Below are 26,623 nucleotides of genomic sequence, written 5' to 3'. Positions count from 1 at the left end.
CGATTTCACCTCTAACACCAATTAATGTCAAAGGTAATGGAACCAGGCTCTAACTTGTGGGTGGTTAGAGGCAAAACAGAGCAGGCTAAAGACAGAATCATGAGGACACAAACAAGTTTAATTAATTTCTGGGAGAGAAAAATGACTTTGCAAACAGAAGCCCTGCCTCCCTCCAGGAAGGGTTCACTGGAGCTGCTGCCAAGGTTAGGACCACTTATATACATGAAAGAGACTGGCCTACAACACAATCATTCTTAGGTCTTGAGACAATTCTCACAGTTGACTTTTCTTGGGGCAGTACAAGTATTCTTGGGTCTCCTGGGAATAGTCATTGTCTCAAGTGTGGGGGGTCACGATTACTCTGTAAGGTATAGAACCAGTGCCATTCTAGAGCACAAAATTATTACTGGGCCTTAGCTGTGGGAAACAAAGCATCTCTAAAATATTTTGATAATATATATGTATTACATACATAACATTATATCACCATGTGCATATATAATATAGAAATGTTTGTTGGATATTACTTATAACACATTATATATTTTATATAAAATATGTTAGCATATTATAAATATACCATATTATACATCTATATATGCATATATTCATTAAACACACATAACAGTCATCTTTATATTGCTATATATTATGTAATACATCTTTATGTATAAAAATGTGTACACATATAGACACTGCACATATGTAAATATATTTATACATATATGCATAAATGGGACAGTTAGGTAGTGCAATGGTTCGGAGAAGCAGGGCTCACGACTCTAGATGCCCGGGCGCAGGCAGGCAGGGGGGCGCGAAAGGCGGCTCGTGGGGTTGGGGCTTGAAGACAGCCCCCCGGGGGGCATCCTGTTTGGAGGTGGCATCGGTTGTGGCCTTTGCGGGTATCCTGGGGGCCTGGCGGGGAGCCAGCGCGCGTGGAGCCCGGACTAGGCTGCAGGGTCCGCGAGCTGGGGCCGGAGGCGGCGCCGGCCCAGACCCCCGGCCGCGGGCGGGAGCGGGGGGCCCGGGGGCCGTGCCCACAGCCGTTGGGCCCTTCCCCCTCGCCAGCTGGGGGGCCGGAAGGTGGGGTGGGGCGTTCCAGGCCCGGCCTGCCCCGCCCCGCCTCCTGCCCTTCTTCGCCCGGGGCTGGGGCTCGGGCCCGGAGTCTGGCCAAAGATGGCGCTGAGGGTGGTGTCCGCGCTGAAACGGGGGCCCGGCGGCCCGGGCCTGGCGCTCCTTCGCTCAGGTCAGGTTTTCCCCCGTCTCCGAGCCTGGCAGGGCTGGTCAGCTGCGGGGGGCCGGGCCGGACCGCGGAAAGGAGCAGAACTGGCCAGCCCCGCGTTGGGCCGGCCCGCAGGTCCCTAAAGCCTGGGGCTGGCGGGTCGGGTTAATGTTGCCGGGACAAAGTAGCCAGGGCTGCCCCCTGACAGCTGCTCCCGCCACTTCCCTTGCCCGGTGACTGCAACCCTGACCATTGCCCTGCTCTCTGCCCTCTGCCCGGTGCTCTTTCTTGTCTGATCTCCCTTGCTTACATACCCACTTTTATCTCCTTCCCCACCAAAAGCCCTAGGAGAGGAAATGGCGTTCTGTCCCTAAAAATAAATGCTTGTCATTTTTTCCCTTAAGTGCCCTGGACCTTTGAAAAAGTTATAAAAAATATTAGGTCAGGGATCTGGGGCTTAGCCTCAGGAGAAGAATGTAAAGGGTCAAGTCCCTTCAGAGAAGGAGAAAACTGGCTCTGTCTAGGTGGATAGCAAAGTCCTAGGAGGTGTACTAACCCTGCAGAAAAGGTAATGGGGGAAATGTGCTTCTATATTCACAGGAACCTTTTCTACTCCACACAGACTGGAAAAAATGCCGAGCTCCCTAGGATTTCCAGCAACAACATCAAGAAGACCATATAGTAATCACCGAATTCTAGTGGATATGGATCAAAATCTTGGTAATGCCTATAGGAACTTTGTTCTAAATTACCTCTCTGTTGAGAGTTAGGTTTATTCTTTTCTTTTGTTTACTTTACCCCCTAGGCTTTAAAAGATTTCACTTATCTGTCATCTAGTTTTTACCCAATTTAATCTGAAAGAGATTACACAAGAAAAGTACATCAATTAATGGACCAAAAGTCATATATCATTAAAATTGGAAAAAGGCCTCGGAGATCATCTAGTCCAATTCCTTAATTTTTTGCACATGAGGAAAAATGAAGCCCAGGGAGGTGAAATAACTAATCCAAGTTAATAATATATGGATGGGGCGGCTAGGTGGCCCTGGAGTCAAGAGTGCCTAAATTCAAATCCAGCCTGGGACATTTAATAATTACCTAGCTGTGTAGCCTTGGGCAAGCCACTTAACCCCATTTGCCTTGCAAAAACCTAAAAAAGATAAATAAATAATATATGGCTAACTGAAGACTTTTCACTAAAATCTACCCCTCCAACTGAATCTCCTAATTCTTTTATACCTTGTCACTGCCTTTTGAATTTAGGCTATACACTACGGCCTAATGATCTTTTTCATATAAATATAAATATATTTGCAACTAAAGTATAGTTTTTCCAATATTAATTAATTAGTAAAAATTTTTTAAATTAAATTTTATTTCTTTAATTCACCAAAATCTGCATTCTCTCCTTTTAAATCTCTTCCCTCCCACCTCATTGAGAAAGAAAGAAAAACCAAACTCCTGTTATAAATATGTCTACTTAAGTAAAACAAATTCATATTAGCCTTGCACCTCTCTTCCCCGCCCCCCCAAAAAATGTCTCATTCTGTACTGAATCCTCAAGTCCTCTGGAATCATGTTTGATCATTACTCTGATCTGTGTTGCTAAGACTTTCAAAGTTGTTTATCTTTACATTATATAAATTTTATAAAATATTATTGTATAAATTATTCTCCTGGTTCTGCTCACTTCACTCACTATTAGTTCGCACACATCTTAGCAAGTCTCTCAGAAACAATCCCCTTTGACATTTCTTATAGCACAATAGTATTCCTAAAGCACAATAGTATATACCATAATTTCCTCAACCAAATTGATGGGCAATCCCCTCAGTTTCCCATTCTTTGACTCAAAAAAAAAAAAGTTATTTATATTTCTCATGCCATGACTCCTTGTAACATTCCCTCCACCCTCCCTTAATCTAGAAGCTCTGGATTTTGGCTATGATATTTCTGGGAATTTTCTTTTTGAAAATTTTTAAATTTTACATTTAAATACAAAATAAGAAAAGGATAAAAAATTGCCATGAACACAGCAGACCATAAGAGCGAGTTCAATATAAAATAATCAATTTCTATTTCAAGAAAACCTATGTAAAAGCTATTAAAGCTATCCAGTTTTACTTGCTTCCTTCTTGGTTTTCTTTTGTTCTCTGCTTTGTACTTTTTACTTTTTTTTTCCTTTAGAATTTTGATTTCGGAGTTTCAGAATGTTGCTTTCTATTTCCACTTTACCCTCTGGTTCTAGGAGAGCTTAGCTATTTTCTTTCATGATTTTTTTTTTCAAATATGATATCTATGCTCTTTTTTTTTTTTGTTATGACTTTTAGTTAGCCAAATCATTCTTAGATTCTATTTTCCTCTACTTGTTTTCCTGGACATTTGTCTTTGCTAGGAGATAACTTACATATTTTTTTTTAGTTTTTTTTGACTATATTTTATTATTTCTGATTGTCTCATGGAGTTATTAGTTTCTAATTCATGCTAATGTTAATAGTTGACCATAGTTACTCTTGTGCCAAACTGTTAATTTCTTTCCCAATTCTTTCTTCATGGCTTCTATTTATTTTCTGATTTGTTTCCTTAAATACTTTAATTTAATTCATAAAGGCATTTTTAGTTCTCTTTTTTAACTTGCTTCATTTTTTTGAAGAACCATAGTTGAATTTGTGTGAAACCTGTACTTTCCTTTGCTTATAGATATAATGGAGTCATTCTTTTCTGGATTTGTGTCTTGAGTGTCCCTATCATAGAAATAGTTTTTTATGATGTATTCTTTTTTTTTTGTTTGCTTATTATTCCATCCTGTTTCCTATCTTCAGACTTTGTGTTATGGTCATTCTCTGCATACTCCTCGTGGAATATCTGGATCTGTTCCTGCTTTCCAGGCCTATTGATTGCCATGTTATTCCAGAATCTCAGGGGCAGCTGAGGCTAAGGACCTGAAAGTTTTCCTTGTACCCAGAGTCTGATCAAAGGCTCAGTACTACCCCTTAGTCTGAGTTCTGAATGTTTCTGACCTGGGTTTGGAACAGACCTGACGGCTTGTTCCGTTTGAAGTTTCAAAAGACGGATGTCAGGTTCAGCCCACTATCAGTCACCTGGAAAGTGGTACTGGTTCAGAGTGATAGAGCGATAGGCTTCTCTTTGGTCTGAGATTTTTACTCTGTCTATTCCCTTACAGGCTTTAGACTGAGTTGGAAGCTGCTACTTGCTCAGTACATTCTAGAGTCTATGATTTCTCCTCATCCTGAATTTGACCCAGAACTGGGTAGTGAGCCACAACGCTGCTAAGAGACACTTGTTCCCATAGTCTATACAAGCCTAGGCCTCTCCTGGATCTGGAACTACTTAATCTTTACTTCATCCTCTGCACTATTTGCTAGGCCTTGTCCCCAATGTGCTGATCTCTTTCTGTCTCCTCAAACTAACCATGACTGGAGAAAAGACTGATTTTTTTTCTCAGATTATTTTGATCACGATTTAGTCTGACAAGTTTTATGGATCTTTTTGGAGATGTTGTAGAGAGAGGGAGTACTGTTGCTTTTTTTATATATTTAAATATTTATATATTTATATATTTTTATATATTATATTTCTTTTTATTTTTGTATAAATGATGTTTTTTTATATATTACTAAAATATTATTGTTTAAGAGTAAACATAATACCCCCTCCCCCAAATATAGACCCTCATGAGCAGTAAAGAGAAATAATTAAAATTAAAAATAATAATAATAATAGGGGCAGCTACGTGGCACAGTGGACAGAGCACCAGCCCTGGAGTCAGGAGCACCTGGGTTCAAATCTGGGCTCAGACACCCAACAATCACCCAGCTGTGTAACCCTGGGCAAGCCACTCCCACCCCATTGCCTTGCAAAAACCCAAAATAAAATAAAATAATAATAATAATAATAATAATAATAATAATAGGGGCAACTAGTTGGTGCAGTGGACAGAGCACTGGCCCTGGAGTCAGGAGCACCTGGGCTCAAATCCAGCTTCAGACACCCAACACTCACCCAACTGTGTGGCCCTGGACAAACCACCCAACCCCATTTTCCCTGCAACCCCCCCCCAAAACATAATAATAATAATAATAATAAATGTGCTTCAGTCTGTGTTCCAACACTACCAGCTCTGTCGCAGGTGGGTTCATGATAAGTCCATCATAAAAGCTACTTCCATATTTTTCCGCTGTTGCCATTGCTGATCGCAACTCCCTCCATTTGTACTTCCCCACTACCATACACTATATTTTCTCTCTCCTTTCACTCTGTCCCTTTTCTTAAATGTGCTGTAGGATAGCTGAGTGTCACAGCAGACAGATCATTGGCCCTGGAGCCAAGAAGCCCCCAGCCCACATACCACCCCTGAGGCCCAGCAATCACCCAGCCCTGTGGTCATCTAATCCCAGCCCCTTGCAAGAAGTAAAAAAGAAAATGTGTTATATCTGACTGACCACTCTCCCCCACAGTCCACCTTCTCCTCCATCACTCACATCCCCCCTTCCCCATCCCCCTTCTCTCCTTCTTACTCTAGATGTCTATACACCATTGAATATATATGCTGTTTCCTCTCCGAGCCACCTCTGATGAGAGCAAAGGTTCACTCATTTCCCCTCGCCTTTCCCCCTCCCATATCATTGCAATAGCTCATTGTAATAAAAAAAAATCTTATTATACAAAATATCTTAGCCTATTCCACCTCTCCTTTCTCTTACTCCCCATTACATTTCCCTTTTAGCTATTGACTCCATTTTTACAATTATTATATCTTCAAATTCAGCTCTCTCCTGTGCTTCATCTATGAAAGCTCCTTCTACTTGCTCTATTAAATGAAAAGTTTTTTATGAGTATTATCAGTATCATTTTTCTATGCAGTAATACATGTAGTTCATCATCATTAAGTCTCTCATATTTTACCCTTCTCCTCCAGTCTCTATGTTTCATCTGAGTCCTGTATTTGAAGATCAAACTTTCTGTTCATCTCTGGCCATTTTAACAGGAACATTTGAAATTCCCCTAGTTCATTGAAAGTCCATCTTTTTCCCTGGAAGAGGACATTCAGTTTTTCTGAGTAGTTGATTCTCAGTTGCATTCTGAGCTTTTTTGCCTTCCAGAATATTATATTCCAAGCCCTACAAGACTTTAATGTAGTTGCTGCTAAGTCCTGTGTGATCCTGACTACAGCTCCATGATATTTAACTTGTATCCTTCTGGCTGCTTGTAATATTTTCTCTTTGACTTGTGAGTTCTGGAACTTGGCTATAATATTCTTAGGGATTGTTTTTTTTGGGGGGGCTTGGGTTTTGTTTTTTTTTTTAGGATTTTGCAAGGCAAATAGGGTTAAGTGGCTTGCCCAAGGCCACATAACTAGGTTATTATTAAGTGTCTGAGACCAGATTTGAACTCAGGTACTCCTGACTCCAGGGCTGGTGCTCTATCCACTGCGCCACCTAGCTGCCCCCATATCCCAATAATTTTTAAATTAGCTTTCCTGAATCTGTTTTCCAGATCAGTTGTTTTTTCAATGAGATGTTTCACATTTTCTTCTAATTTTTCATTCTTTTGGTTTTGAAGTATTGTGTCTTGACTTCTCATAAAGTCAGTAGCTTCCTACATCTGAAGGATTTGTTTTCCTCAGAGAGCTTTCTTATCTCTTTTTCCATCTGGCCAAATCTGCTTTTTAAAGCATTCTTCTCCTCTATAACTTTATGAACTTTTATCCATTTGACCTGTGCTGGTTTTCAATATGTCATTTTCTTCAGCATTTTTTTTAACCTCCTTGACTAAGCTGCTGACTTCTTTTTCATGTTTTTCCCTGCATCTCTCTATTTTCTTTTCCCAGTTTTTCTTCTATCTCCCTTACTTGATTTTCAAAATCTTTTTTGAGCTCTGTCATAGCCTGAGCCCAACTTCCATTTTTCATGGAGTCTTTAGATGCCGGAGTTTGTACTTCCTCATCTTCAGATTGAGCAGGATTCTTGGGAATCACAGAAAATGTATTTCTCAATGGTATTCCTCTTTTTTTCTCTCTCTGTTTACTCATTTCTCCAGCCTGTGCCTGGTTTTGGGGTGCTTCCTGAGTTTTTGAGTATTATTGGGACATATACCTACACAAGGATCTCAGTGTGTGTGAAGCTCTGTCTTCCCTCCCAGTCTGTGAATGAACACAAGTGTACCCCTCTGCCATGGATCTAAGGTGGGGGGAACCTGCTGTTCTATGGGAGGCCTAGACTGTGATCAGGATCTGAATGTGGTCAGAGCTACCTTGGGTATGCTAAGTACTCACTGAGTGCCCTGAGGGCTGAGCTTCATGTGCTTGCTCTGGCAGAGGTCCCCCTGCTGATCTTTCAAATTGTGCCTGGTGCTCCCCAGGGTGTAGGTTGCAACTAGGCACCCTGGGGCTGCCTCCGGAAGACTGAAGTTCCTTCACTCTGGCAGCCTCCCCTCTAACCCCATGGAGCGGAGCCTTTCCACTATTTTCCAGATTACCTTGGGCTGGAGAACTGCCTCACTGGACCCCTCTGTGGGTTCTGTCTCTCACAAATTTAGTTAGAGTCCTTATTTTATGATTTTTGAAATATTATAGAGAGAGAGAGCACCTAAGAGAGGCTCTTCTCCTGTTGCCATCTTGACTGTACCAGGAGTACTGTATTTCTTCCAGCTATTCCACTATCTTGACTTGTCATACATTTTCGACATATTTTAGTAGTATTGAATCCCATGGTTCTTATTAGTTTGTTGGACTTGTATATAATATATAGTCAGCACATTCCCCATCCTTATTAAGAAATGTGTAGTGTAAAGAGCATAAAATGGCATAACTGGCAAGTTTGTACTAAGAAAATAGAGGTTAGATATAAAGGTTTATTCTCTCAGATTTACCATAAACCTATAGATGAAGACCATTGGTCCAAGATGACTCCCCAAACCCAGAGAGACAGGAACGATTATCCAAAACCAAAGGATGGGGGGGGGAATCATTAATCATTAACTCATTAATCTCCTCTTTATGAAAGTAGTACAATATCAAGTTGTCTAATTGTTTCTCAAGGACAATCATCCTTATACAATACTATGTAATGAATTATCTCTTCCTAGACTTTAAGCATCATAAGGGCAAGAAAAGTTTTCCAAATTTTTAATCAATTGTCTGCCTGAGTTTTTAATTAGCAAGGGGGGGGGTTCCCAATGAATCTTGACTTCCCTAGTGGCAAAGGTGACTGAGGTATGAAAGCTGAGAATTCTCTAAAAATATCAGATTTTATCAGGAATATGATTTTGAGAAACTTAATATATTTTGACATTCTCCCATTTTGACTAAAGGTAAAGTCATTATGTCAGCTATAGATGAACTGAAGATGGGTAGGAAAAAAAGCTGAGGGGCATATTAGAGGGAAAGATAGCCTCTCTTGGAGACCTAGGGTTGCTAGAAGAATAGGCAGGTAACAAACATAAAGTCTATCTATGGGACAGGGTTTAAAGATGGACAACACATTTGCAGAGACCAAGGGGAAAGTTACAGAGATAAAAAGGAGGCAGTCCCCTTTGATTAAACAACCTGTGTAAAGAATTTAGAAGTGCAAGAGGGAGAAAATCAACTATAACTATAACATAAAATTCTGGTCCATTTCTTCTGGAGATATCTGATGGCGTTCTGTCTGCAAAGTATGTCAGTGACCATGCTTTTCTAAGTATATTCTGGATACTTGTAAGTATCTTCCTTTTTGGTAAAAGAAATAATCTCAAAACAAATTTTTCTTGAGAAATAATCAAGCCTATTATTAGAAAAAGAAAATTGGAACCCCCCCCCCCCAGACCAGGAAACAACAATTTTAGTTGGTCAATAGTCAGTGCTGATATGCACAGTTCATTGTTCTTGGCCTTATCACTTTATTTCCCCCATTTTGAAGATGCTGTTTTACAATCATTTTACTATAATTGACTCCTTATAGGTTTATGGTAAATCCTTTGAAAAGTCATCATGAACAAATGACCTCCACCTTTATGGTAATTCCTAGAGAATAAATGTCTAATCTATATTTTCTTTCATTTTATTTTAACCTCTCATTTTAAGATTTACACAATACAAATATATAAAAAGTAGTTTAAATACAAGGTTGTTTGGGAGAGTGAGCAGCAGCAGTTGGGGGATTCAGAAAGTGTTTTTATGTGTAAAGGTGGGCTCTAGGGTGCTATGATTGGAATTAGAACAGACCTGGATTTAAATTTTGCCACAGACATAATAATTATGTGACTGGGCAAGTCTTTTCACTTCTCTGAGCCTCAGTTTTCTTATCTATAAAATGAATGAATGGAAAGGTGTTTTATTAAGTTGTTGTTTGTCTTCATTCTCAAAGACCACGATATCCAGGAAGTGATGAAAGCTTCACTTTCTCCCATACCATCTGGGTCCAGTAGCCAGATATGGATTGGGATGTCTGGAGATGGCTCTGGATACAGTGGAAGACCTTGGCCTTTTTTAAGCTAAGGGCTTCTTTTCCAGGTCATAGTTTGACTCAGACTACACAACCTCTGTGAGTAAAAGGAGTGACCCTACTGCTGGCAAATTGGGCTACACAACTTCTCTCATCTCTTTTCTTTCTTTCTTTTTTCTTCCCATACTTTTGAGTACTCTGCCCAAAGATGTGATAAGGCTTCAAATCATTCTGGCTCTCCTCTATTAACCAGCAATAGGTCTCCTGCTAAGCTCACTTAGTCAGTTTTTGGACCCTGATTGACTCAGACTGAATGCAAACAGCAATTGTTTCTGTTTTGACTGGAAAACCTGAAGGTTTTCCCCCCTCAAATTGATTTTTTTTTGTTGTTGGAATTGTGTAAAAGAGGATGTTCTTTGCTTCATTTCCTTCTTTCTTGCCTTAATGATTGAAGAACCCTGAGGGTCTTGTCCCCCCAAGTTTAACTTTCTTTTGACTAAGTAAGAGTGGTTATTCTTGGCCTCATGTCTCTCTTACTTAGCCTTAATCATTGAATGGGCATTGCCTCAGTCAATCTGAGACCTAGGAAAGCCCTTAGCTTAAAAAGACCAAGGTTACCCATTGCATCCAGGATCATCTTGATCTATACCTGGCCACTGGACTCAGAAGAAAGTGAAACTAGTAACCTCCCTTTCACTTGCATATCATAGCATCACCCCCAGATGTTCTGAACTTTGAGAAGGAAGGACAAACAACAACAATTAAGTACTTAATTATGTACCAAATACTAGTCTTAATGTTGTGGCTACAAATAGAAAAGCAAGGCCATCTCTGCTCTGAAAGAATTCACATTCTAATAAGAGGAGAATTTCAGAAAAGGAATGGATAATGAATTCTGTCTTGGACATAATGAGTTTGAGAGGCCAAAGGAATACCCATTTGGAGATATGTAATAGGCAGTTGGAGATTTAGGACTCTAGAACTCAGAAGAAAAACTAGAGCTGGATGATAAAGAGATGAATTTTAATTCATCTACCAGTTGTAGAAATGACAGTGGAATCCATGGGATCTACTGAGCTTACCATGAGAAAATATGCAGAGAAGAGTCTCAGATTAGAGTTTTGGAGACCTATACAGAGAAAGAGGGTTGTATAGAGAAGGATTCAAGGATCCGACAGAGGAAGCTAAGGAGTCATCATCCTAGTAGGAGTTGAGTCAGGAGAGAGAAAAAAGAGTGCTAATATATTTAAGTGTTGCTGAGAAGTCAAGAAGGATGAGGATTCAGTAAAGATCATTAAGCTTGGCAAATTAAAATTCATTGGTTACTTTGGAAAGGAGTCTGAGTAGAGTGAGAACACTGGAAATGATTATGCATACATAGGTTAAAATATGTACCAGTAGAGGGAGTTCTACAAAGAACTGTAGAAAAGTATTGAAATTTTATGATAAATATGTATTTTAAAGCAAACAAACTCATTGTTAAATATGTCCCAGTGGTTTCAGGAATAATGTAGTATGATAGAAAACATGAGAAGTAGTGTATGGAGACATCTGTCATCTGCTAATTGTGCAACCTTGGAATCAGTCACTCAACCTGAATTTGTTTCCCCATCTATAAAATAAAAATAAGGATTATGCTGATAAAAATGAAATAGTATCTATAAATCACTCTAGGAATTATAAAGCGTGACTTGTTTCAGCCATCTACTATCTATTAAATTTTCTTTAAGATTTTCCATGGGGAGAAATAGAAATATATTAGATAAAAAAAATTACATTAGTTTAATTTTCTGTTATAACAATAAAATAAAATAATTTTTATATTTCTAATTTTTGAAATTTTATGTATAGAAGAGTCAAGATCTGATCCCAGTAGGTTTGCTACTGTATCAGATTCTTTAGTAGTTCTACCTGCTGAGAGTCTGATTTGAATGTTAGGCTCCTTAAAGCTTAGAATTGATGGAAGACTGATTAATCCGAAATAGACTTCCTTATGAAATGATCGGAAAATAAAATGATTGCAACAAGGGACCAATTTATAAAGTAGAACACAAATTTGAAAAAAGTATTTTCCACTGGAAGACATACATATATAAACACATATACATCTACATTTCTGCTGAATATCTTCCAAAGCTTGATTGATTGTAAGACTACAACTGTGAAAAGTAGTGTTATACAATTTTGTGGCCTAGGGACACTGATAATATACTGTTAAATATTTCACAACCAATTCTCCAAGAAAAAAAAATAGACACATGATACATTTTTACTTTTAATCTACATTATTAACATTTTCTCCTTCACTTTCCTGAGTCTTGACACAACAAAACAGTAAATCAAGCTCTGGTTTGTAGCATTTGTAAAAACTAACTGGGGCAGCTAGGTGGCTCAGTGGATAGAGGAGGATCTGAGTTCAAATCCAGCCTCAGATACTTAATAATTACCTAGCTGTGTGACCCTGGGCAAGTCTCTTAACCCTATTTCCCTTGCCAAAAAAAAAAAAACTGGCTCCAGCATTCCTTTAAATAAATTGCTTTAAAGTAACTCTGCCAGGAAAAAGTTCAGTAATTACAGGTGTCATGGTTGGCAAATAGTATAAATAAGACTTTATAAATGAGTCCAGATTTTTGGTGGCAAGTTTAGCCTCACCACCCCCAACAAGCTTCTTTCTAGCATTTCAAATCCCTATTAAAATGTTGTTTAGCTATGAGATAATTTTGGAGCTCTTCTTCAAGCCTCCTTAAATCAGTGCTGATACTATTTCCTCCAGAGCACTTTGGGATCTTTAGAGATGATATAATGGTGGAGTAGTTGATAGGAGGTAAAAAAAAGATCAGCATTGGGGTTGGCTAGGTGGTGTTGGGGTTGGCTAGATGGTGTAGTGGATAAAGCACCAGCCTTGGAGTCCGGAGTACCTGAGTTCAAATCCGGCCTCAGACACTTAATAATTACCTAGCTATGTGGCCTTGGGCAAGCCACTTAACCCCATTTGCCTTGCAAAAACCTAAAAAAAAAAAAAGAAGCTAAAAAAGATCAGCATGATATAGTATATAGAATACCAGACTTGATATAAAAAGACTTGGATTCAAATCCTGACCCAGCTTATTTACTACATTTGTAAACTTGGGCATGTCACAAAACCTATCTTGGCTGAAGTTTTTTCCTCCATAAATTCAGTTGGTTGAACTAGTTAGGATTCTTTTTTTTTTTTTTATCATTTTAATATTTTATTTTATTTTTTAGAAAGATTATATTTATTTTGAGTTTTACAATTTTTCCCACATTCTTGCTTCCCCCCCCCCCCCACAGAAAGCATTCTGTTCATCTTTACATTGTTTCTATGGTATACATTGATCTCAGGAGAATGTGATGAGAGAGAAATCTTGTCCTCAAGGAAGAAAAATAAATTATAAGAGATAGCAATTATAAGAGATAGTCTTTGTTCAAACTCCACAATTCTTTTTCTGGATACAGATAGCATTCTCCATTGCAGATAGCCCCAAATTCTCCCTGATTGTTGCACTGATGGAATGAGTAAGTCCATCAAAGTTGATCATCATCCCCATGTTGCTGTTATAGTTAAGATTCTTAATTAGTGATCTGTGAACTTGTTTTTAAAAATATTTTGATAATCATATTTTAATATAATTTATTTTCTTTGTTAATCCTGTATGTGACTTTGTAACCCTTATTTTGAGAAGGGATCCATCCCTGCTGTCACTCAAGCTGCCATGAGCATTACCAGGCTGTTAAAGGGTTTCTCTGGAGGGATGTTACCAGGCTTCCAAAATGGGGGGTCCAGGACACAGAAAAGATGAAACATCCCTGGCCTAGATAATCTCAGAACTACCTGCTGTAAATCCTATATAGGGTTCTCCTCATGCTTAAAGGCAAAACAGATAATTTAAAAGCTTAGAGAAATATATTCCTTTGGAGTTTACTAGAACCTAAAAATACCATTTTTTCTTCTTCAAAAAAAATTTGGTGCATATGGAACCTGTTTTTCTAGACAAATGACAAGAACAGTCTGACAAAAAGTCCTTTGTTTTACAGAATCAGTATAAAATAGCCAGACAACATGTCCTCCTCTAGATTCCAGTTGCCTTTGAATTCTAAAGATTCTTGGCTCTGACATTTGGTGGGGGTGGGGGGGGGTAGGCAGGTCCTTTTTGGAGAAGAAAGGGACAGATTTTAAAGTTTTTTCTGTTGTAGATTTGAATCTATTAAAAATAAAACTGGGAATCTTGAAAAGAGCTATCAAAAGACTTTACTCAGAACTTCATCCTTTTTTTTTTCTTAAATAGCTAAATCCTTTTCTTTTAGGGTGAGTTGATTTGTATTCATTTTTGCTGTTTCTTTATGTTTTACCACCTTTGAGCATGTTGGCTGTTTCCAATCTTGTAAAATTTTCTGTTTTGACCTTTCTCTTTTTTAACCTTTTACAAACTCTTTACCTTTCACTTACTTTCTTTTTTTAACTAGAGGATTCTTTGCCAAGAAATTCTAAACCACAGAGAAGTGAATTGGCCTTGGGATGAGATTAAAATTTTTAGAAGAAAAGGGCTTCCTATTCCCATCAGTAATGGTCCTCTTCTTACTAAAGGACTTTGGGTAGATCTGTCAGTTTTTAAAAGCTAAATATGTCTATTTTTTCACAGGTCCAAACCAGAAGAAATGACATTTTAAACCTGAAGGAACATCTTTGTAAGAAAATAGAAAACTAAGATTTTGAATTTTTTAAAAAAGTTTTTAATTGTTAACCTTTTATTTTTACATCAGCTTAATTTTTAAATATGTCCTTCCTAGGAAAGTGGGGGTGGGGGTGGGGGACAAGGTAGCCAAGCTTCCTGTTCCTTGTACTTAACCCAGTGTTCCGCTGTGGGCTTTTTGTTCCATTTACATTATTGTAATGGTTGTGTCACTTGATTCTGCTCATTTCACTCTGTATTATATAAATTTTCCTGCAGGGACTGGTGGCTATACCTGTGATTTCATTGGTATAGGGAACTTCTTGCAAGGAAACATTCTTTTGCAACTTAGAGTCTCAATGCTTAAAAGTATTGAGAGGTTTAACTGACTTGTCTGGGCCACAAAGTCATTGTGAGGCTCTATTCACCATGCCTCTCAGGTTTTTTTTTTTTTTTAATTTTGGGGGGCTTTTTACAAGGCAATGGGGTTAAGTGATTTGCCTAAGGTCATACAGCTAAGTAATAAGTGTCCGAGGGCTGGATTTGAACTCAGGTCTTCCTGAGACTAGGGCCAGTGCTCTATCCACTGTACCACCTAGCTGCCCCACGCCTCTCAGTTCTTACCTCGCTTCTCTGGATTCTTCATATTCATCATTTCTTATGGAGCCAATAATACCTTTTTCATGACCACAATTTGTTCCTCTTTTGATAGATAGCTACTTTGTTTCCAAATGTCTGCTACCACAAAAGATGTTGCTCTGAATAATTTGGTGTGTATGGCATCTTTCTTTCTCTTTGACAGTTGTATACCTAACAGTAAAATCTGAATTAAAGATTATGAAAAACCAACAATCTTTTAAATGCTAAGTATGATTGCCTTTTGACCTCTCTAAGAGATATCTGTATGCTTAAAAAAAACTCCTAGTTGGTCTTTCTACTTTTAGTTTTTGCCTCTTTCAATCCAGCTTCCATACTATGGCTAGAGTAATCTTCCTAAAACACAAGGCTGACCAAAAGTCATTTGGAGAGGATTGCTGGACCTGGAGTTAGGAGGACCTGAGTTAAAATCCCACCTCAGATATGTACAAGTTGTGTGGCCCTGGGAAAGTCACTTAATCTGATTATTTAACAAAACAAAATGAAACTTTAGGGGTTTCTTAGGATAAAATACAAAATCATCTTCAGTTTGATATTTAAAGCTTTTTGCAGTCTGACATTGGCTTACCTCTCAGCTTATTTCCATGAGATTCTTCTTCACAAACTGTACTTTTCAGCTAACCATTCTTAAATTCTCCTAGAAGGCATTCTATTTCTCCTCTGTTTGCCTTTGGGTATAGTAGGTGGTGTTCTCTGCCTCTTTATCTTCATCTCCTAGAACCCCTAATTCTAGTATGCCACCTCATAGAAAGCTTTTCCTGATCTTAGGAATTTTGTATCTCCAGTTCTTAGTATTTATCACACATTTAATAAATCCTTATTGAATAATTGCCTTATCAGCTAGCCTCAAGTTAAACCTCCATAGATCTTTAGCACTTGGTTCTTTGCAACTTCAGGAAACTAGTTTAGTTGATAAGTAAGAAATCAGAATCAGAGAGAATTCAACCTTTCATTCACAGTCTGAGGTCAAATCTTTCTTGAAGTATTCTGTAGCTATTTTCTAGGAAATTCATGTGCCAACTTCTATAACCTTTAATTTCTCATTGTACGTGTGTGTTATATTCATAGATGTTGATTGGTTGTTGTCCTTCATTTTTAAAGAGGACCAAAATGACATCACTATTTTATTTATTTTTTGACATCATTATTTTTAGAGTGAAGTTACAATGTATTGACTCTGGCTGATCAGAACAGTATGAACTCAGCATGCTCTGCCGTAGGTCAGGTTCAAATAAGTCATGTAATGATTTGGGGTACAATCTCTGAATTTGCCTCTCTCTTTTCCTTTGAGTTATTTCAATTCTACTTTGCTCATAGAGTACCATACCTTCTCTGATGTGAGCACGTCATGCTGGGTAGTCCTGTGCTATTGTCTCCCATACTGCACAATCAATTCCAAGATTCTTAAGAGGGACCTTCAGAGTATTCCTGTATTGCTTCTTTTGATTTCCCCTGTGAGCATTTGCCCTGTGTGAGTTCTCTATAAAATAGTACACTCATGCACACATACAAATATAGAATAGGGAATAGCATATGTCTTTTTCTCTTGTTATTTAGGTTTCTCCACTTCTAGGAAAGTAACTTTCACACAGATTTCCCACATTTGATCTCTTGCCTTAAAGGACTTCCTAGAAGGGACACAGTGCTCAGAGAAAGCTTTGCTTTCCAGAGGCTAAGAAGGTGAGTCCCAAAGACAACAAGGAAGAAGGACAAAAACAGTGTTCATTCCTCATGTAAAGAACACATTGATAGTTCTGTTGTTATAGCATATCTCATAAATCACAAAGCAAACTAGGAAAAAACTAAAGAAGTTCCATGTTTAGGACCTAGCTGAATGAAAGTAGAATATCAAAGGACTGAACAAGGCATGATTCTTAACCTTTCATGTTTATTCCCAGAGGGAGTTCTGAATCTGTTATTCAAAAGGAGGAAGTAAATTCTATGTCCTCCTGCTTTTACAACTGCTGATAACTCAAAAAAAAATCATCAAAAGGTAATAGTTGTGCTTATTCATTTCTTTCACATTCTCCCCACTACCAAAACATAAGGACTACCTCTTCCCTTCCTGTTATTTGATATAGTTCTAAAAATGTTAGCAATAGCAATAAGGTAAAGATGTAAAGACAGTCAAAAAGGAGGCAGAATTATCCTTTATGCTGACATGATGGTTTAAATTACAAAATCCCAAGAATTGGCAAAATAATTGGGACAATAGCTTCAGTAAAGTATCAGGATACAAAGTAAAACTTTTTACAACAATAATAATCCAAGCAGCTAGGTGGCGTAGTGGATAGAGCACCTACCCTGGAGTCAGGAGAACCTGACTTCAAATCCAGACTCAGACACTTAATAATTACCTAGCTGTATGGCCTTGGGTAAACCACTTAACCCCACTGCCTTGCAAAAACCTAAAAAAAAAAAAAAAAAATAACAATCCAGGAGGATATACTAGAAAGGCAAATCCCATTCAAAATACTTAGGGAGTCAATGTACCAAGCTAGGAACAAGAGAGTTTTGTATTAAGATCCTGCCTTAAAGAATTAAAGTATGAATTAAATAACTGTGAAGAAAATCATTGTTCATTATTGGGCTGAATTAATTTACAAATTTAGTATTATTTGGGGGAAGAAGCTCAAGGAAAATAATGGGGGGAAAGAATGACTAGATCTCAGCTTAGGTTATAAAGCAATAATTAAAATGATTTAGTAAAAAATTAGAAAAGTATATCAATGCCACAAACTAGATAAAAAAAGAATCAGACTCAAATCAAATTCAGTCACCCAGTGTTTAGTACAACTGAAAACAAATTACTTGGAAAGATTTCCCTACTTTACAAGAACTGCTGAGAAAGCTAGAAAGCAATTTGATAGAAAGAATGTTTAAATCAACATTTTCACCATACATCATTGTAGCTTCAAAATACATATTTGCCCTGAGTAAGTTATTTTTGTGTGTGGTTTTTTTTGGCAAGGCAATGGGGTTAAGTGATTTGCCCAAGGTCACACAGCTAGGTGATTATTAAGTGTCTGAGGCCATATTTGAACTCAGGGCCTGTGCTCTATCCACTATAAAGTTTTAACACCATAAGAAATTGAAGAATGAGATCAAGTGCCTTTCATAGCTATGTCAGGGAAGAGAGGAAATTAAAAAAGACCAAAGAGATTACTTCAGTTAAATGAAATTGAAAAATATTGCATGAATAAAATCAATGCAGCTAGATTAAGGGAAAAAAGCTACCACAAAAAGTGTTGCTCTGAATAATTTGGTGTGTATGCTGTCCCATAATGCACAAATAAGATGTTCTCAATAGAATTGAACATGATTAACCACAATGTGAAAGAAAGAGTGATGCAAATCAAAGCAACTCTGAGGATTGTTTTTAAATTCGATAAACGAAAAAATATGGCAATAGTTAATATTGGAGGGATTACAAAAAGACAGGCTCATTAATTAATATACCTATTGGTGGAATTATGAATTGATCCAACCATCCAGGAAAGCAGTTTTGAATTATTCCACTAAAATGACTAAAGTACTTGCCTGAAGACATATATCCTAAAGAGGTCCAAAACTGAAAAGTTTTACATAAATACCAATATCCAATAGCTGTACTTTTTTGTGGTAGCAGAAAACTGCAAATAAAATGCCTATAAGTTGGGAGATGACTGAAAAAACTGTGATATCTGAATTTAAGGGGAGCTTACTGTACATAAATGTTTAAAAGTTCTTTCTTAAAATGAATAGCTTTCAAAAAAATGAGTAGCTTTCCTAATCAGATAGGCATAGGTTAGTAACATTTTCTACTTTTCTTTTCAGCTGTAAAGATTGAAAGGCATTCTGAAATACTCAGGGCTATTCAGTTGAAACCCTATTGTTCAGAATGACTCTAAAGTTTTCCGTCACGAATAATTGATTTTGTTCTTTGTTCATGAATCATGGGACCAAGGAAAACTTGGTTCTATTGAGTGGTTTAATTTATTTCAAATAAATCTTCTTTAAGCATTAATTTTATCATGTCATTTATGAGACCCCAAATTATTAAAGACTTCTTTTACATTCAGCAAATTCAATCTGACATATCATGCACCTTTGGAGAGCAATAATGTCTTTCCATGCCCTTTAACAAATTTATCTAACACCCATCAGATTGTCATAGATAACACAAGAGACAAATAGTAATTGTTGGAAGGGATATGAGAAAAAGAGACACGATGATGCACTCAATGGAGTTATGAATTTTATTTCTGTTAAATTATTTGTTACTGTAACCACAAAATCACTAGAATATATTATTTGATGTGTATTAAAACTATACATCAGGGCAGCTAGGTGGCGCAGTGGATAAAGCACCGGCCCTGGAGTCAGGAGTACCTGGGTTCAAATTTGGTCTCAGACACTTAATAATTGCCTAGCTGTGTGGCCTTGGGCAAGCCATTTAACCCCATTTGCCTTGCAAAAACCTAAACAAAAAAACAAAAAAACTATACATCCCCTTTGACTCAGTGATACAACTATTAGGTATGTAATCCAAGGAGATCAAGGATAAAAGGAAAAGACCCAACTGTACAAGAATGCATATAGTAGCAGTATCTTTTGTTGAAATTAGAAAGAAAATACGTGTCCAGCAATTACAGAATAACTAAAATTTTGTATATGATATGAGATTTTTGTTGCATCATAATAAATTAGGAATATGACAGATTCAGAGAAATATGGAGAGACATATATATTAGTGTAGAATGTTAACAGAATCAGGAATGCATGACTACCACAATAATATGAAGGGGAATATTCTGGAAGGTCTTGGAGCCCTCACCAAAGTAGCAACCAATTGTTTTTTCTAATAAAACATAACTTTCCGTGGCAGAAAGGTGATGTAGAAAACCAAAAATGCATTCTCATATAGGACCATTGTGTTAGTCAATTTGCTTTACTGTATGTAATTGTTAGAGGTGCTAAGGAAAAAAGAGATCCTGTTGATAGTGACAAGCAAGAACATATTTTAACATTCCTAGAATGGTTAAATTCCAATACTGCAATGACTAGGGGAAAAAAAAATAATTCAAGTGGCCAGAAGTGCAGAAATCAAAATCATTCATACTTTTCAATTAGGACAAAGGATGACTAGAGAAGATGGAATTTCATTCTGACTCATATAGATGATTTATCACTTATTTTTTTAAAAATTAGGAAGCATGGGCCATGAACCCAGAACCATCTGTCCAGCAAAATTCAGTGTATATTCTGAAGGCAACAGTTAGCTATTTCAGAAGCAAATTTACTTTGAAAAATATTAATTGTCAAAACACTGAATACAGGCTTTACTACATAAAATCAAAACATTAAGCAATATTCCAAAAAAGATTTTTAGAGAAAAAAACTAGCCACCAAGAGTACAAAAATCATACAGCAACACAAAGCATAAAAAATGTAAACTTACTTTCTTTTTAAAATTTATTTTGAATTTTATAATTTTTCTCCTAATCTCGTTTCCCTCCCCCCACCCCCCACAGAAGGCAGTCTGTTAGTCTTTTTTTTTTAATTTTTTTAGGGTTTTTTTTTTTTGCAAGGCAAATGGGGTTAAGTGGCTTGCCCAAGGCCACACAGCTAGGTAATTATTAAGTGTCTGAGACTGGATTTGAACCCAGGTACTCCTGACTCCAAGGCCAGTGCTTTATCCACTGTGCCACCTAGCCGCCCCCCTAGTCTGTCAGTCTTTACATTGTTTCCATAGTATACATTGATCTAAGTTGAATGTAATGAGAGAGAAATCATATCCTTAAGGAAGAAAAATAAAATAAAAGAGAGCAAAATTATATAACAAAATAACAGGTTTTTTTTTAATTAAAGTAATAGTCTGGTCTTTGTTCCAACTCCACCATTCTTTCTCTGAATACAGATGGTATTCTCTATCGCAGATACCCCAAATTTGTGCCCAGTTGTTGCACTGATGGAATGAGCAAGTCCATGAAGGTTGATCATCACCCCCCATGTTGCTGTTAGGGTGTACAGTGTTCTGGTTCTGCTCATCTCACTTAGCATCAATTCATACAAATCCTTCCAGGATTCCCTGAATTCTCATCCCTCCCGGTTTCTAAGAGAACAGTAGTGTTCCATGACATACATATACCACAGTTTATTAAGCCATTCCCCAATTGATGGACATTCACTCGATTTCCAATTCTTTGCCACCACAAACAGGGCTGCTATGAATATTTTTGTACAAGTGATGTTTTTACCCTTTTTCATAATCTCTTTAGGGTATAGACCCAGTAGTAGTATTGCTGAATCAAAGGGTATGCCAAAAAAAGTGTAAACTTTCAAATGAAACAGTCAAAAATATCTGTAAGTCTCTTTTCTCTAGACTGTGATTATTTCAGGTCTTTTGTGAGGCAGATCCATTTTAAAGAAAAAAAGAATTGAAAATAATTCATATTTCTCAAACTAAGAAAATCCAATTGCTAATAAAATGTGGAAAGTTGTGAGACTAGAAGCAGCTTCAAAAGGAAGAAAGAAAATATTACAGATAGTAAAACTATGTAATTCAGAAGACAACATTAACAATTGAAGATAATAAGCTTTAGTCTTGGTTTAAATTCCAGTTTCCTGTCTGGGTACAGATGGGTTTTCTCTATCCCAGATTTCCTAAACTGTCCCTGATTATTGCACTGGTGGGGTAAGCAGGTCCATCATGGTTGATCATCACCCCATGTTGCTAGTGTGTACAATGTTGTTCTGGTTCTGCTCATCTCACTCAGCATCAATTCACTGCATTTCCTTTTATCAAGTGACTTGTTTCCTTACCATCTGACAATAACTGTATTAGAATTCTTGTAATCTCTCAACTTTTCGTTCAGTATCATGACTAAATATGTGGTCTGACATAGGAACTATTTGCAGAAACCTGCCAGTTACTTTCATATATTTTCTTTCTAGGGACTATTATGGGCTGGTGTCACTTAGAATAATGTCTTGGACTTTTGGACAAAGAGTGAAACCAGATATCTAAACTCCTTTTTTAAAAAAGTTTTTGCAAGGCAGTGGGGTTAAGTGACTTGCCCAAGGTCACACAGCTAGGTAATTATTAAGGTCTGAGGTTTAATTTGAACTCCGGTCCTCCTGACTCCTGGTGCTCTATCCACTGCACCACCTAGCTGTCCCCTAAACTCCTTTTTGTGACCTCTACAGGAAGAACTAATAAGCCATCCATTTTACTGTGACTGACTTTTGTCTTGTAGTTTGGTTTGTCATGAGAATATATCAGTATTGATACTAATATTGTATCATTTCAATCATCATTTAACAAAGACCTCACCTTTAGAATATCTGTAGCTAATATTTATAGAATCTGATTTTAGCACCTTCTACCCCTATTTATTCCACTTTTTTTTCCAGCTAGGTTTTAAAAATAGAAGGAGGTCACTTCCACATTTGTATTGCCATGTATTGCATGTATTGCCATGGTCAAGGAATTTACCTTAGAGGACAATTAGAAATGACAAGCCTCTCTGATAAGGTAGATTGATCCTCAAAAGATTTAGTTTGTTACTTGAACCACACCAGAAACCTTTGCAGCATTTTAGTAGGACCTGACTGAGTTTACATTTCTCAAAGACTTCAAGAAAACAGGAATATCTCAAAACTAAGATGAGGCTTGATTAATGAGTATGAAAATATTAAATAGTCACAAATAGAATGTAGTAGTCCATAAAAATATCATAACTAAGGAGCATTTCTAAGTGGAATGAAAGCATGGTTTAATGCTAGAAAAGCAGTCAGTGTAATAAATCATGTCACAGGAGGAAAATTTAAAGACTATTAATATTATTAGACTTAGAGAAATCCTTCAGTTAAATAATATGCATGCAAAAATGCATGATAACACAAATATTTAAGAACAGAAGCATGAAATGATTTTTAAGAATGTTTGAAAGAAATTAAGATAAGAAGGCATTCCTTTCAAAAAAATAGGTATTAGAAATGTCTAATCTCTCACACTCCTCAAGCTGTCAAAGAAATCTTAGTAATATAGTGATAAAGCATTAAAAAAATAAAGGAATAATAATGATTAAGGAAGTATTAAAAAAAAGTTATGTTTTCAGGAAACATTCCTAGAAAACCCAAGACAGTCCAATATAAAAAATATATTTAATAAAAATGCCCCTCTTTCAGTTTTTTATGATTTTAAAAAATATATTTAGATTGCTAAACCCAATGAGTGTTGTGGTGACTGGCATGAGGTATGAACCTAAATTCATTCTTGACATACAATTATCCAGTTTTCTTGAAATTTTTATTAAATAGGGATTCCATACTCCCGTACTTTTGAAGCATAGGCTTACTAAACCCAAATCTTTTGTTTATTCACACACACACACCGATTTCTATTTCTGAATTCTGAAATTCTGTTCTATTTTTTTCTAGTATCAAAAGTTTTTTACAATTATTCCTTTATAATTATTGTAATTTTATAACTTCCATTTTAATGTAAATAATATTTTAGTAAAGTAGCAGAATATGAAATAAACTTACAAAAGTTGGCAGTATAGTTCTGGCTCTTGTGGAATACTAGAGTTCAAATAGATAGGTTACTACCTGTGTGACCCAAGGTAAGGTTCACTTAATCTCCTGATACCTCAGTTTCCCCTCTCTGTAATATATGTGAATTAGACTTCAGTTCTAAAATTATCTGTGGTCTTTATTCCTCCACATCCACAAGAATCAAGGAAAACTGATAGAAATTTTGTTGTTCAGTTGTTTCTGACTTTCTATAAACCCATTTGGGATTTTCTTGGCAAAGACAGAGGAGTGCCATTTCTTTCTCCATCTCATTTTTATATGGAGAAACTGAGGCAAATAGATTTAAGTGACTTTCCCAGGTCACACAGATAAGTAAGTGTCTGAGGGTGACATTTGAACTCAGGTCTTCCTGACTTCAGACCTGTCCCTCTGTATGAAAATTTTAGAATTTCGAAAATTTTCACTTAGAAAAATTTTATTTTATAGTTAAGACAAGCTAAGTCAAATATTTGGACATTATCCTATTGAGACATATAAGAGATCTATATAAAACTGCCTTAATATAATTTTGAAAGAAATAAATGAATAATTGAACAAATGAAGTCATCTTTCCTTGTACATTATTAAGTTGAATAAATATATTTAAAATATCAATACTTTCCAAACTAACTTACAGTTGAAACTATTGGTATTTTGACTATTGCATTATTTTCTAGGACAATAGGATGACTTAACAAAATTTATATAGAAAAGTAGGTAGAAAAGAAAATCAATAGATATGAAAAAAACCTGTGAAAATCTCAAAGTGTAGTATAAAGGAATAATAATTAAAACTTCGATGCTAGAAAAAGAATAAAAAAATAGGATTTAGCACATCTAAAAAAAGTTAGATTTCATTAAATCTATATAAAAAGCATTAGGAAATAGAATCCTCATTTATTAAAACTTAAGGAGAAAATAGATAATTTTATGGCAAAAAATGAATTTGGCTTCCTATTTAATAACAACAACCACAACAAAGAATTCAGCAATCCAAATACTTTAAAATTATTAAAAATGAAGAAAAAGAAACAAAATATTTATCTCAATTATGGGGGGAGGGGCATTCTTATTTTTTTTTTGAGGGGCATTCTTATTAAAGAGCTAACATTCAGAATAAGGAATTGATATATAAAGATATGAACAAATAATTTTCAAAAGAAGAAACATACTTAACCTCATGAAAAGATATTCAAATGATGTAGTTCAAGGCAGTCTTAAGAAATCACCTTACATCTACTTAGCTAGTAATAATGTCAAGAAAAATTAAAAATTCAATGTTGGCAGGTGAGCAGCTATTGTTAAGAGTGGTGTAAACATTTTATTAAGTATACTTTTCAACTCAGTGATTCTTTGCTAGTATTTCTTTATTTAAAAGAACCTATTAGTACAAAAATATTTATAGCTGCCCTACCTGAAAGGGCAAATAAGGAAATAATACATCTGTTCCAGAATGATTCAAATTATGGTTTATTAATATGAAGTAATATGATGCTTTAAAGTGGTAAATATGATATACCCAAGGAAATATGGAAATATCTATGCAAAATTAAATCAATAGAACCTGTATACAATAACTATTTCTAAAAGCAGAAGAAAAAAAATCAAAAGCTGCAAAACTTTACTCCTAAAAGGGATCACAAAATGGAAACTAGTTTTGTATAATTGTTTATTGCTTCTACTTTCTTAAATGTTAAGGGTTTATTTAAGATTTTACTCCTTATTATACATTATTTATTTAGATGAATGGGTATAGTATATAATAATTTTTAGCAGAAAATAGTTCATTTATCTGATACATAATACTTATTCTTCCTGTGGAAAATATTTATGCTGGGTCACATTATATGTTTTGTTGACAGTAAAAGATAAAATGACAAAGCTTGATGCACATGTAGATTTTCAAAAACTACAGACTAAAAGGATAGGAACTATTGTAGTAAATACTTTGTTAAATTGAACTGAATTGCCATGATATTGAGCATATTACTGAACATTAATTTTACAATTAATAAATACTTGTTGACTGATTCCATATTTATCCAAGGGTAAAAAACCCCTTTTCATGTGCAATGTAAGATTAGAATTCAGTGAATACATTCTTTGGCCATCCTTTTAGGTTTTATCTTTGATGAAACCATCTAGGGGATTCAGATCTTAATACAGTAAAAGATATTTTAATTTCTCCTGCTTATATTGGTTAAGCAGATTTGTCTTTGATATGTTTCTATTCAAAGTAGTAACTTTTCCATGTTGCAATTATAGGAGTTGCTACAATCAAGCTGAAGAATCCTCCAGTGAACAGCTTAAGTCTGGAATTACTAACTGAATTTGTAATAAGCTTAGAAAAACTGGAAAATGATAAAAGTTGCAGAGGTGTCATCATAACATCTGTATGTATTATATTTATTTTTTCTATTTACTATTGATTTCATTTTCCCTCAGACTCTATGTTTTTTGGGTAAGATGAAAATCTGGTATTTGTTCAAGATTAAAAAACCAAAATTATCTACATAGGAAAACATGAGTCTTGCTGACATGATGATAATGAAATAAAATCCTGCTGAGGATTCTGGAGGTGAGTGAAAGGGTCAGTCTGGCATTCTCCTGTCACTGGAGGACAGCCAGAAATACTCGACTCATCAAAATATTGAGACCTGAGCCATTGTTTCAGAAGTGCTAGAGTGGAGAATCAATTAAAAGAGAGAAGTATTCTTGGAATTTAACCTTAGGAGCTCCTGCTCCTCTGATTGAATGGCACCATTTTCCAAGTAGGATTGGGGTTGGGGACCTGATTTACTTCTCTTTTGGAATCCCAGGGCTAGATTGGTAGCTAGTAAATTCTTATTAGTTTTCCTAAGATGTGTGGGAAAAGTTTAACCAAATCATCAGTAAAGCATAAGGTGTAGAATAAGCAAATCTATTTATTCATCTAGCATGCAGAGTGAGACTGTGTGTGTGTGTGTTTTTGTGTGTGTGTGTGTGTGTGTGTGTGTGTGTGTGTGTATGTGTGTGTGATTGTATTGTATTCAACCCATTGAAGAAAGTAA

At 36.2% G+C, this 26,623-nt stretch overlaps 1 protein-coding gene across 1 annotated transcript in view; it reads left to right on the top strand.

Moving 5' to 3' along the window:
- The first annotated feature begins 1,123 nt into the window (after nt 1-1,123).
- Nucleotides 1,124-26,623, top strand: part of ECI1 (enoyl-CoA delta isomerase 1) — a 39,200-nt gene continuing 13,700 nt past the window's right edge. The window contains exons 1-3 of the mRNA XM_074197261.1: nt 1,124-1,246; nt 1,823-1,942; nt 25,839-25,966. Of these exons, the coding sequence (XP_074053362.1) occupies nt 1,177-1,246; nt 1,823-1,942; nt 25,839-25,966 (318 nt within the window). The 5' untranslated portion in view covers nt 1,124-1,176. The remainder of the gene's footprint in view (nt 1,247-1,822; nt 1,943-25,838; nt 25,967-26,623) is intronic.

The sequence above is a fragment of the Macrotis lagotis genome, chromosome 8, assembly GCF_037893015.1.
Source record: "Macrotis lagotis isolate mMagLag1 chromosome 8, bilby.v1.9.chrom.fasta, whole genome shotgun sequence".
NCBI classification, from domain to species: Eukaryota; Metazoa; Chordata; class Mammalia; order Peramelemorphia; family Peramelidae; genus Macrotis; species Macrotis lagotis.
This window is presented reverse-complemented; position numbering and strand designations above follow the sequence as displayed.